Source organism: Lissotriton vulgaris, chromosome 2_1 (assembly GCF_964263255.1).
Source record: "Lissotriton vulgaris chromosome 2_1, aLisVul1.2, whole genome shotgun sequence".
Taxonomy (NCBI): Eukaryota; Metazoa; Chordata; class Amphibia; order Caudata; family Salamandridae; genus Lissotriton; species Lissotriton vulgaris.
Window position 1 is genome coordinate 1,544,859,301 of NC_141687.1, and position 12,045 is coordinate 1,544,871,345.

Genomic DNA, 12,045 nt, shown 5'->3' on the forward strand with positions numbered 1-12,045 from the left:
CAAGAAGGCTGAAATGGCAGAGAGGTAGCCCTTAAGAGTGCCCAAAGCAGAGCCCTGCTGGGCAAGAGAAAGAAGAAAGAGGAGAACCTCAGAAAGGTGGGCAGAGAGAGTATCCACAGCCTTTGCTGTGCACCATGCCGCAAATTTGTTCCACCTTCAGGCGTATACAGATTTTGTGGAGGGACGCCTGGCTGCCAGAATCACATCAACACAAAAAAGGAGCACAGAGGGAAGAATGGACCCAGGTTGCCCTTCACTCACAAAGTCATTCAAACTGCAATGACCTGGTCCAATTGAGGCACTATTCTTAATTCCTTTAATGGATGTACAATACGTTGAAATTTTTTTTTTTACAACTAGCTCCCCTATCTCAAAAGTTCCCGGGATAGAAAGTACATCATGCCAAATTTAAAATACGCCACAGTTCCTTGTAGACAGTCGTGACCCCTGAACACCACACAACAAGGTGTATTAGTGAAAAAATGTGCGCAAGCAAGATGACCCCTCATGGTCGAACCACCATCGGGGAACCTGGTAGGTACTCACCAGAGTTGCCCTGTTCTCATCATCGGCAGTCATCCAGCTTTAAATGAAATGTGTCCAAATGAACATGAATGTGTATGTACGAATAAGGTGCAGTGGAAAAACGTGTGCGAAACATACAATACAAACAGTGTAACACACAAACAGAAGATAACCTGCACGTATACGCGACCTTTATTCTGTTCTTTCGTGCAGCATATCTAATTAACAAGCTGGGCGTGGCTGTTACCTATAAAACTACACACCACTCGCTTGTACATCCATTAAAGGAATTAAGAATAGTGCCTCAATTGGACCAGGTCATTGCAGTTTGCCAGAATCACATCACAAACTTCAGGAGGCAAGTCAAATGGCCTCACTGCTGCCGCTCAATCTCCATGCATTTAGGTGGAGGCTGGACAGGTTCGGGTGGAGGACCATCCCCTGCTGCTGCGACAGAAGGTCCTCCTGAAGAGGCAGACAAATCGGGGGATCGACTGACATGCTGAGTAGCTCGGGATACCAGTATCTTCGTGCCCAGTCCAGAGCCACAAGGATGACTTGGGCCCGGTTGAGCCTGATATTCTTCAGCACTCTGGGCAGAAGTGGTATAGGCTGAAAGGCGTATAACAGACCGCAGCTCCACTCGCGACGAAAAGCGTCTCCGAGCGAGCGCCACCTTGGAAATTCCATAGCGCAGAACTGATGACATTGCACGTTCTCTTCGGTGGCGAATAGATCTAACCAAGGCTCTCCCCACTGCTGACAGAGACCTTGCGCCACGACCGAGTTCAGACGCCATTCGTGATCCATCATGCACCGGCGGCTGAGTTCGTCCGCCCTGGCGTTCAGGGAACCTGCCAGGTGTTGAACCACCAGGGTGACGCCCTGGTGTTCCAGCCATTGCCAGGGGCCCAGAGCCTCTTGACAAAAGGTCCACGACCCCACCCCGCCCTGTTTGTTGGAGTACCACATGGCATGGCAGTGGTGTTGTCCGTGAACACCTGCATTACACTTCCCCGGACAGAGGGAAGGAATGCCTTCAGTGCAAGCCGGATCGCCCGCAGCTCCAGAAGGTTGATGTGGAGCCGGTACTCCGCCGGCTCCATTTGGCCCCCCCCATCCCAGGAGAGACGCATCCGTCACCACTACGTACTCCGGTTGGGGTAGGGAGAGATCTGCCGCTGATCCAATCACGGTTCGTGAGCCACCACGGCAACTGTTTTGCAGTGCCCTCCGAGATCTGGATGTGGTCGGACAGTTTGCCCTGATGCTGTGACACAAACTTCAGGTCCCACTGCAGAGCCCGCATCCGCCACCGGGCGTGATGCACCAGAAGGATGCAGGAGGCCATCAGCCCCAGGAGCCGCAGCGTCAACCTGTCCCAGACCCGGGATAAAGGCTGAAAGATCGGAATCAGAGCCTGAATATCCCGAACCCGCTGTTCGGGGGGATAAACCCGAAACTGTCCAGAACCGCTCCGATGAAAAGGAGCTTCTGAGAGGGACACAGGTGAGACTTCGGCACGTTGATGGAGAACCCCAGCAAGTTCAGGAGGTCGGCCATAGTGTGAAGGTGCGAGACAACCGTCTGGGGCGAGCCCGTCTTCAACAACCAGTCGTCGAGATAGGGGGAAGACTGAAACCCCCAATCTGCGCAGATGAGCTGCGACCACCGCCATCACTTTCGTGAACACCCTTGGGGTGCTGGTAAGGCCGAAGGGGAGCACGGTAAAATGAAAGTGCTTGTGGCCTACCATGAACCGCAGGTAAGGCCGGTGGGCCAGCAGGACGGGGATGTGGAAATATGCGTCCTGCATGTCCAACGCTACCATGCAGTCTTCTGGGTCCAGGGCAGCCAGGACCTGAGCCAAAGTCAGCATCTTGAACTTCTCCTTCCGGAGGAAGCCGTTGACGCTCCGAAGGTCCAAGATAGGGCTTAGGCCTCCTTTGCCCTTCTTGGGTACCAGAAAGTAGTGGGAATAGCAACCACGTCCTACTTCTGGCCCAGGAACGCGCTCGACGCCCCCCTTGGCCAGGAGGGCATAACTTCCTCCTGTAGAAGTCGCAAGTGATCCCCCGACATGCGGTGGTACTGAGGTGGCATGGCTGGAGGGGTCGCCTCGGAGGGGTGGGAGTAGCCCCTTCGGACGATTTGCAGCACCCACCTGTCCGATGTGATGGAGCGCCAGTGGAGAGGTGATGGCGGACCCTGCCCCCCACTGGCGTCGAATGGGCCTGAACATTCGGACTAGGAGGATTTTGAGGCAGATGCTCCAGGGGCGGGTGTGGACTGACCTTGCCGGTGTCCCCCAGCACCACCACGACGTTCACCACGTCCGCGACCGCGTTGAGGTTGGTTCAGCGGACTGTGGCTAGCTGGACGTGAGGGGGCGCACCTTCCTTGGCCACGAAAGGGACGAAAGGCGGAGGTTTGCTGGCTTTGGTCGAGGCCCAAGGATTTGGCCGTAGCCCTGGAGTCCTTGAAACGCTCCAGCGCACTGTCCGCCTTGTCGCCAAAGAGGCGAAGGCCATCAAAGGGCATGTCCATAAGGGAGGCTTGGACATCCCCCGAAAAGTTGGCGGACCTCAGCCAGATGTGGCGGCGAACTGCCACCGTCGTCGCAATCGCCCTGCCCAGCGAGTCCGTGGTATCCAGTCCACACCGAATCGAATATCGTGCTGCATCCTGTCCCTCGGCAAGGGCTTGGGTAAGCTTTGCCTGGACCTCCGCCGGGCACCGCAGCAGCACTTCCGCAACCGTATCCCACAGAGAGTGGGAGTAACGGCCCAAAAGGCAGGCGGTGTTGACAGACCGCAACCCCAAACTGAGTGAGGAGAACAGTTTCTTCCCAAACTGATCGTACCTTTTGGATTCCCGATCCGGAGGAGTGGTCGGGAATGCGGTCTTGGAGGCAGAGGCCTGGATCACCAGGCTCTCAGGGGTGGGGTGAATGGACAGGAAGCTGGGGTCGCCCGGAGCCGGGCGGTGTCGTCGGGCCACGTTCCGATCTACAGGGAGGCCTGTAGAGGGCTTGGACCAGGTGCCCAACAGAACGTTAGTGAGGGCTTTGTTAAATCAGCAGGAGAGGCTCCGAGGAGCTTGCCTGCGGTTTGAGCACCTCAGTGAGGTTAGTTCTCACAGCCGCGACTGGGAGCTCAAGAGCCAAGGCCTTGGCTGCCCTAGTCAACACCACGCTGTAAGCAGCCCCCTCCTCCGTAGCCACGGTAGGAGGAGAGACAAATCCAGTGTCGGGCGAAGTGTCCAGACCACTGGCCTCCCCCAGCTCGTCTGCTCAGTCCTGGCTCAACTGGCACTGCAGTACCAGAGGGTCCTCAGACCCCTCTCAATCCCCCTCGTCATCCATCTCCTGATAGTCGGGAATAAATGATGGAGCCGGGTCATCGGTGAATGGCTCACCTATCAGTGTCGAAGACGGCGCCGGATCCGGACTGGGGTGGAGATCAGGGACGACGCCGGGGGCGACACCCTTGGTGATGGCACCAGCGGAGGGGTCGTAAGGTCGACCGGTGTCGTCATGGATCCAGGCCTGGATCCTGAGGAGCCCTGCGTCCAGCCCGCTTGGGCTCCCAGACGGACCCGCTGGGCCCGAAGGCGCCTCGGCGGGGTCCGACGGAGGAAAGCGCGACCTCATGGCCATAAGGAAGGCGCTGATCTCCTCCGGCGTCCCGTGCAGCCCAGGGACAGGCGGGTATGGAGCTTGACGTGGCACTTGCGGCTCCGGCAGAGCCGTGTCGCCCGAACCCCCAGCCACGTTGCACGAGCGTCGTGGGGAGTCAGAAGTTCAATGTCGCTTCTTCGACTTTTTGTGCCTCGACTTACCTGAGGACTTGGGGCCCGACGAGTGGTGTCGACTCGCCGAGCTGTGATGACTGTGGCACAGCGACCGGTCCCTCGATCTCCTTCTGGACCGGGACCTCGAGCGGCACGGGGCAGACTGCCCGAGCTCGAGGCGCTAGCGGGACGGCTCCCGCCTAGCTTTCGACATCAAGGCCCGGCAGTCGGGGCACGACTTGTCATCGTGGTCAGTCCCGAGACAGTAAAGGCACCAGCGGTAGGGGTCGGTAACCGACATCAAGTGGTTACAATCGTCGCAGGGTTTGAACCCAGACATCCCAATCGGCACCGAGAGTCGAGTAGCGACTCGAGAAGATCCAAAAGAGATCAAAAAGTTTAGTCAAAAAGTTCAAGTTCAAGTTCAAAGGGTTAGTTTATTTAGATCGTAATCTTTAAACCAATACACAGTACTTACTTTCATTAAAAATAAGAAATAAAAGAGACTAGGAGTACTGCTCTTCCCGGATCTGTGCTTGCTGGCACGGAAAAAAGAAGAACTGACGTCAGCGCGCGAGGGCGGCGTCTAAGTACTCCAACGACGTCATCCCGGTGTTCACCGACGACAGACGCGGAGCCGCAGACGACGCCTACTGTCGCGCAGGGGTACTGCTACGCAAAACTTTCTGGATCCAGACTGACGCCTGGGGATATTCTAAGGTAAGGAATCTAACACTAACCTGTTTCTTTCAGATAGCGATTTTTAACGAATCGCTATTAAGGACTCGCTAAATTTTATGTAGGTAGGAATCGCAAAAATATTTGCGATTCCTTAATATTCCTTAATTGCGAATCGCAAATTGAGATTCGCAATCAAGGAATACCATCCCAATCATTCCTATGGACCAAGAGGCCATAGGAATGAATAGGATTTGCGCCTGCAATTTGGGAGTAACCAAGAGGCACTCGCAAATTCCAGGCGCAATTTCAAGGGTACAAGGGTTCCAAAAGGATACCCTGTGCATCCCTGAAATGTGCATGTGTGCACATGTGGCGCACATACATGCCCTAAGGGCATGAATGTGTGCCACATGGCACTTTAAAAAAAGCAAAATAGTGATTTTTTAAAGGAAATCGCTAATTACCACCAACTTGAAGTTGGTGGTAATTAGCGATTCCTTAAGGCTAAAGTGCACTTTCTTTTGTGCTACTTACATTGCATTTAATGAATCGCAATTTGCAATTCATTAAATGCAATAGCAAAACAAGCAATCACCATTTTTGCAATTCCTTATTTTGCGAGTCGGTTTAATCTTACCTACATTGCTCAGAGCCAAATTGCGATCACACAGGCAAAAATTCTGCGAATTTCAGCGTTTGCGGTGCTATTTGGCTTCCTACATCTGACCCATAGACTGTAATTGTCTGCAATCCAGTAACAAACAAGAAAAAGGTCATTACTGGTTCAATCTGGGGGTGTTTGTAAGAAGAATGTTTTTTTGGGAACAGTGAGATATACTGTGTGCCTCATTAGGACTTACCAATTCCCAAAAGGTTGCGCAAGTTCCTCATTGCATTGTTCATTTCTCCTAGTTTCATGTAAATGTCATTCATACGAGGAAAGATTCCATTCGGTGAAGTCACATCAAATAATTTCTGGAAATGCAATACAAATGATTGCAAAGCTTGTGGGGAAGTCCTTTCACTGCCCTAAAGCAAAAAGAGGGGTTATAAAGATAGGATTTGAAAATCGATGTATTTAAAGTACTTTCAATTTCAATAATAATGGTAGTTTCACGCTTCTCCCAAGGTGGGCTTAATTAAAATGTCTTATTTCTTCCCATACTTTATGAAAAAAAAATTCATTGAACTCTCAAAATAGAACATACATACTTGAGTGACAAGTTAGCCAGCAATTCTGATCTGCATCTAGTCAAATCTCTTGGTCCAGCTTTATGTCCTCACCTTCAGGTAATTACCTGCAAACTACAAACCTTTTCTCATCTCAAGCCTTGGACTCATCAAAAATGTTAAACATATTTGGATCTCTGTACCGAAAACATACATAACTGATAATAACCCCCAACATTTCCCATCTCAACCCCCACCCACATCGGATACATATAAAAGAGCATCTGGTAAATACCATTGGGAACCTTTCAAGGAAGGCAAAAAAACAAAGAGGGGGGGGGGGTGACAGGAGGAAAGACCTTCCAAAGGGGGTAGGCAACACTCCTGAGGGGCCTTCTATGTAAAAATAAACATGAAACCTATCTGCACTCCCGCCTCATCTGAGACAGTTGCACGGTCGCTAATGTTCTTTGTTGCCTAAATGTTCATAGTTTATTCGTAGCTCACAGATTTGCGCCATCGTTTCATAGATGCGGTACCAGTGGAGGCATGAAGTTCTCATTTGTGGGCAGCAGGGCGCGGGGACTATCTTGACTTCAGGGAACTCGAGAGCTGTTAGGATCTAGGCTCTCCATACTCACCACGTTTCTTAGGGGCATTTGTGTTTTGATGATGCTTCCAAAATCTTCCTGCCTCATCAGAAGTTTCGAAAACGTGAGTTTTGCCGCCCAACCGAACATGCAATCTAGCTGGATACAGCATTGCGTACTTGACATTAGCCTTCTGCAACGTGCGTTTAATGTCTATATGCTTGGGCCGTGCCTCTTGCACCATTGGAGTAAAGTCTGGGAACAGTGCTATTGCTGATCCTTGGTAGGAGAATGAACCTCGCTCGTGGGCCAACCTCAAAGCTGCATCGTGATCTTGATTGACTTTGGCTATGATCAGTCTTCGGGAACCCCCCGGCACCGGGCGCGATCCCAGTGTTCGGTGCGCTCTCTTGACCGCAAAGGTACTTGAGAAGGCCTCCTTGCCAAAGACCCATCAGAACAGTCGCCACAAACTTAGCCATAGGGCCGGTATTCGCAGACTCGGCTACTCCTGCGATGCCGGGATTATATTGGCGCGAGCACTCCTCCAAATCGCCTTGGCGGCCAACGTTTTTAAAAGGGCCTTGGCTCTGTCCAGTCGTTTATGACTATTCGGGTGCGCATCCTCCAAGGCTGATATGCGATGTTCAGCCTCTCCAATACGGGCTTCTTGTGTCACTAGGCGTCCATGAATGTCGTCTAGCCAAGATGTAAGGGTGTCAAGGCGCGTGTCAATGGCCTGAAATCCAGCTTTTAGTTTGGCCATAATGGCAGCGGTACCCTCCAATGGTGGGGCCTCAGAGGAGCACTCAGTTTCTTCACACCTGGAAGTCTTTGTGGCGTCGAAGACCAATTGGCGCTGTTTGGGATCCTTTTGCCCCATCGTGTGTAATCGCTCTTAGCAAGGCGTGTGAAATGGATAGGGCAGAGTTCTTGCAAATAGATTGCTCCTGCGTAGGACTTTGCAGCAGCAGCCAGGCCGAGGGAGCACAGCCACAAACCCCACACCGCTGAGGGGCGCTGGTATTGGAAGTATGGTGCCCGGGGGCTCAGATCAGAGGGGCAGCCCAGCACAATCAGGTGAGCGAGAGGGGGGTACCTGAAGCGTGTCTGCGCTAAGCAGTCGTCACCGTCAGCCGAATCTCCCTCTTGTTATGCCAGGGCCAGCAGGCATTAGCAGAGGCACACTGCATCCACACACCAGTCAGGGCGCCATGTAGTTAGTCCCGTGGCCAGCCCAACCATCAGTCTTCAGAGTTGGGCTTTGCCTCTCAGCGCGCACTCACTTGTGGGCCATGAGTTGTCGAGGGTGGGGTTCAGTATCACACCTACCCATCCACCAGACGATCTTACACGGCTCCATCAACGTGACTCGCAGGATCGGCCCGCAGGTCCACTTTGCTCTACCTGCGCCCTGCCCCCCTAATTTAATTATTTACACATGACCTACAAGTCTCCTAAATGCCTGCATATGTTTTTAGGTTCAAATGATATACACTGCCCTAGATGAAATTACCCAAATACAGATGTTTCCCTATGGTATGGTCATGCATAGATGTGCAGATGTTCTAGATGGACGTGATGAAACGACTAGAGATTGTACTCAATGGGGACGGCAAGGTTTGCACACCCCTGAGACCTGTTTGTTGGGCGAATACTTGAGACCTAAACACAGAGGGCTGGGAATAGGTTCATAGATTTGGCCTTCGTTCTTGCTATAAAGTGCATAGTTGTGTACTGGCAGAACCAATCCTTCCCTCATTTGATAAATGGCTACACAATATGAGCCAATGGGCTGGGTACAAGAGCTTTATATTAGATGTGAACGTTGTGAATATTCTCTTTGTTTTTGGGAACCCTGGAAGATTAACTCTTGTGTTAAAATAAAAGGTAGGGCTACAGATCCATTGCTCCCATATCACAGAGCTGTGACATGTAGGACATATCAGCATGACCTGCCTAATTATACACTACACTTACCCTTCTATTCACAGGTTCACTGAATTGTTTGGGTACATGTTACTGGTATTATATGATATCTTTTATCAGAAGTGAGATTTGACATTTGTGGACTGACTACCAATAAATCTTTGTACCATGTATACATACGCTGATGCCTTTTTATATTGTGAAGATATTCTAATTTTCGGCCTAGAATTTATGAAATTGTGAAAAACATGATGTTACTTTAGATGTGATTATGTGTCAAAGGAGTAAAATAGATGTACAGTCTATTGAACACAGGTGGAGAAGTGTGGCTCACTGGTTAGAAGCGGCAGTGCCTGAAGCAGAAGTCGACCAGGGTTCAATTCCCGACGCGGCAGGGTCTTGGGTCAATGTCCGCAGACTCGATAATTCTCGCCTAGGTGCCTGCGCTAAACCATGGGTTCCACTCTGCAACTCTGGGCAATAGCTTGCTTAATCTCCACAACGGCCCTAGCAGCGCCGGGGATGCCTGGCTTCACCTTGGGGGTGCCCTCTCACAGTGAAAGCCAGGACGGGTTCCCCAGCGGTATACAGCGCCAGGACGCCACGTAATGAGGTAACAGTGCGCTTTACAAGTATACATACTTTACATAAAACAGCGCTTAAACAGATTTTAAATAAAACTATACGTGTGAATAACACGGCTGTCTGTTTGGCAAAATAGATTAATTTTCTCTCTAAAATGGCTGTATTGTTTCACATCTGAAAAACAAATGAAGTTTATCTTTTGGGTTTTCTACGTTTGAAAACATGTTGATGTTTTAGAACTATAACATATGCATACTGATTGAGTTATAATGAATCTTAAAGTAGATTTTTTATTGTAGATAAATATGTTGATAACTCAGGCAGTCGGTTAGTGAGTTTCGCTGTATTTAGTCCCATTTCAAATCCATTTTCTCACCATACCACACATATATAGTGTAGCATTACACCCATGCAACATTCATGTTCCATGCAGATGAAATAAGAGATTTGTGCTGCAAGGGGTTAGGTGTACTTGTGCGGTGAACAAAATAAAGACTTGTAGTCCTTGCCCCAAGCAATATATCCTGGATCTTGGGCAACAGAAATTACACACCCCTTCAATCCCATCTCCGAGTGTCAATCTTTTCACTGGAAGCCCTCATGCAAGTACATTCATGATCAATGTGTGCCCTGAAAACAAAATCTAAAAATATTTTAAGAGACTTGCTAAAAGAGAAACTCAGGACAGGAGTGCACCCACTCGAGAGCCATACAGAGGACATTTCGGTCCCAATAGACATTAAGATCTTCACAGCAACAAAGTCAAAGAAAAAAATAGGACAAGTATCTAGATTGTGAAAGAAAAACAGCAATAGAGACATTAAAAGCAACGCGGAGCAAATAAAACAAGGGCTGAAATCTGAAACGGTTTAAACATTTTATTGTAACCTCTCTCAGTGACTCTTAGTGGAAGATATTTTATAACCACTACCATTTATTTTTAAAAAATAAATACAAAATAAAAATTGTATCTCTGTTTACACACCATTGTATTTTTTAATATGAATTAGGTCCTTTACCTTCTTTTGGTTCTCTTCTTCTTCTATGATTGTATCCACAAGGAACTGAATATCTTCTACACGGACAGCCCCATTACTGTCATGTGTTGGCACAACACATGTTGGGACAATCTTCAGGGCCACCTTTTGCAGCGACACATAAAGGTCCTTAGGAGACAATGATAATATGGACAATCAAAAAGGTAAACAGGCAAACCATGAACACTATCAAACACAATCTTTCTTCAGTATATACAATTTCTTTTAAAGATGCTAACTGAGAGAACAAATGACAAAGTGGAAATTACTTCAAACGAAAATAGGCTTTGCTTTTTCAAATATTCAGTTTATTAGATATTTGCCAGGATTCTGTACATAACACTGCATCAGCAATATGCATTTACATATGGAGTTCCACCAATAAAAAGTATAAAAGTGACTCAAAAAATATAAACAATAACAATAGATAACAATAAATTCGCAATACAAATGGAAAAAGATAATGAAAATTCATATTATGTTTTTGGGTCTCGCCTAGGCGCGCATGCAGTGCTCTAGGAGATGACCTTTAGTAATTGGTCAGCTCTTTTCAAGCACTCGTGCTTGTGCTGGCATCCACCTTGCGGGAGCGAGCAGCGGTGCGCAGGGGCCATCTGTTTTCGAATAGTGTGGCCGCACATGTTTGGTCCTCAACTGCCTGTCTCACCCTCGCTCTCCCTGGTTGACTTTTCCTGTAGGCGTGGAAGTGTGACAGAGCAAGGTATGAGTGACTCAAATGCACAATGCATCCTTCAGATCTAATCAACCATTGGATTCCTTTTATGCCTCCGTTTAACGAACATGCATCACGCAGTTATCTACTTAACGGGAAGGTGGGAGAATTGAACGTACAACAGAAACAAACTGGCAAAGGATGGCAATAGGTAAACAAACAATAGCTTTCCTTTCACAGCAATCGTTTATTGTAGATTCACAGGCTGTGTATACACTGTAACATAGTACCGGTCCCTTTCCTATCGCAGCGAACAAAGGCAGAAATGTGTTAATCGTTTTAGGTTTATGAGTAGCAGGAAGAGAACTATTAGCATGCTTGCAAAATATTAATAGAGCAATCTAATAAAACAGCATTCTTCTTCAGCAAACACCACAGCGTTGCAAAGGGATTTCAAAACAGCATGGTGTGATCAAAGTACTTTGAGCCACACATTTAGTACTCAGCCAGTGACTGTTTATTGCTTTTAAAGCATGCGCACAATTTTACTTTGAGTCATAAAAAGCGACACTAACTTAAAGAAAAGCTTGAGATGTGCACGAAGAACAAGTATCTGTTTTAAAGTAGGCCTCTACTTGCGTGTGATTTTAACTCACCAACCTCAAGTAGTGTTATGGCAACTAAAAATGTACCTTTAAAAGAGCTTTCGAGTGCACATGTATTCAGATGTTCAAATGGAGCCCATATTAGTTGCGTTGATATGACTTCTCATGACAGAGTTGGAAGGAGCTTTCGGGGAAGTTTGAACGAACAGGAATATGGAAAATTATTTTTCTCACAGTTTGGTATTATGCCACAATAGCTGTTAAATGTATACACACAACTGTCAATGTAAAGCACTGTTTAATGTTAATATAATGGTCTCAATTTAGGAGTGTAAAGGAATAACCCCTTTGCCATTTAATATGCTGTTAAGGGCTTCCAATTAACTCATGTATAATGTATAAACTGTGCATTTTGGGAAGCAAGCTTAATTCAGAATGAGAAAAATCCTAGGATAGGC

At 48.4% G+C, this 12,045-nt stretch overlaps 1 protein-coding gene across 1 annotated transcript in view; it reads right to left on the minus strand.

Annotated features, from left to right (window-relative positions):
• CEP70 (centrosomal protein 70) overlaps positions 1 to 12,045 on the minus strand; it is a 541,458-nt gene that overhangs the window by 107,290 nt on the left and 422,123 nt on the right. The window contains exons 15-16 of the mRNA XM_086957416.1: positions 10,292 to 10,438; positions 5,859 to 6,027 (exon numbers count right to left, since the gene is read on the minus strand). Coding sequence (XP_086813542.1) covers positions 5,859 to 6,027; positions 10,292 to 10,438 — 316 coding nt within the window. The remainder of the gene's footprint in view (positions 1 to 5,858; positions 6,028 to 10,291; positions 10,439 to 12,045) is intronic.